The sequence below is a fragment of the Myotis davidii genome, unplaced genomic scaffold (genome assembly GCF_000327345.1).
Source record: "Myotis davidii unplaced genomic scaffold, ASM32734v1 scaffold394, whole genome shotgun sequence".
NCBI lineage: Eukaryota > Metazoa > Chordata > Mammalia > Chiroptera > Vespertilionidae > Myotis > Myotis davidii.
Window position 1 is genome coordinate 182414 of NW_006287548.1, and position 1279 is coordinate 183692.

A 1279-nucleotide genomic window follows, 5' to 3' on the forward strand; every position below is an offset into this window, starting at 1 on the left:
ACAAAGATAATGTCTCCCTGCCAGGCAGAGTTTAGGCACAGTTACTACCACATATAAAAGATTTGGGTTCCCTGTGCTCGGGGTTCCTCTCTTATAATGCAACCATGGTGTGTGCAGGCATCATCTAGTCCTATTCATCCCTCACCAAGGGAATTGCAGTTGGGGGAACCAAGGTACTTGCAAAAGAAGGCTTTTGCTAATACTACAGATCTTTGTTTCTGACCCAGGAGTCTAATGTCTTCTGCCAGTATCTATGAAACTATGGTAGACTAACTTATTAGCTTGAAGGTGAGATAAATTCTGAGACCCTTCACATTTCTTAACAGTTACGTAAAAAAGTTCTGAACTTGCACTGATAAGGCTGAATGAATTCCTGAATGAATCCCTGTGACAAAGACAATGACATGAGTTGATTGAACTAGTCACTGTGGCAAGGGGTTGGAAGTTTGGCTTTTAACCTTTAGGACCTATTATTGGAACTAGAGATGGAATCATTCCCCTATCCTTGCAGACTATAAGAGAAGTGGAATGGATGTTGGATTAATTATCCACCACAACTTTATTGCATATTCCAAATTAAACATGTGATAGATTCATTTATAATTTCTTAAAAAAAACCACTTCAAGAGTGAAAGAACTTTTGCTCTCACTAAATGGTGGCTTTTTTCTGCTCTCTCTTCCCTATTTTCTTTAGGTTTGTGCAGTGGCATCAGCTAAGCTAAACACCCTTCTGCAGACCAAAGTGATTGAAAGTCAGGATGAAGCATGCTATATTTTAGGGAAGCTAGAACATGTTCTAAGTCAGTCAATCAAGGAACAAACGGAAATCTACTCATTTCTGATTCCCCTCGTCCGTACCCTGGTTTCCAAAATTTATGAGCTTCTCTTCATGAACTTGCACCTGCCTTCCTTACCTTTCACCAATGGTAGTTCCTCGTTTTTTGAAGATTTTCAAGAATATTGCAGTTCAAGTGAATGGCAAGTTTACATTGAAAAATATGTAAGTTTTACCTTTTTTGAGTGAAATTTTTCTGCTAAATTATTATTTTTATGGAAGTCTATATTAAATTTTGTATATATTTTTTTAAGATTATACCTTATATGAAGCAGTATGAAACCCATACATTTTATGATGGTCATGAGAACATGGCGCTTTATTGGAAGGATTGTTATGAAGCCTTAATGGTGAATATGCATAAAAGAGACCGGGAAGGAGGAGAAAGCAAACTCAAGTTTCAGGTAAAAATTGTTAAGTGTTTTAGTAGCTAGTGTTTTTTTT

General features: G+C 36.9%; 1 protein-coding gene across 3 annotated transcripts in view; it reads left to right on the forward strand.

Annotated features, from left to right (window-relative positions):
- NBEAL1 (neurobeachin like 1) overlaps positions 1–1279 on the forward strand; it is a 116023-nt gene that overhangs the window by 64205 nt on the left and 50539 nt on the right. For all 3 annotated transcript variants that reach the window (XM_006759395.2, XM_015561106.1, XM_015561107.1), the window contains 2 exons: positions 695–1000; positions 1090–1239. In XM_006759395.2, coding sequence (XP_006759458.1) covers positions 695–1000; positions 1090–1239 — 456 coding nt within the window. The remainder of the gene's footprint in view (positions 1–694; positions 1001–1089; positions 1240–1279) is intronic.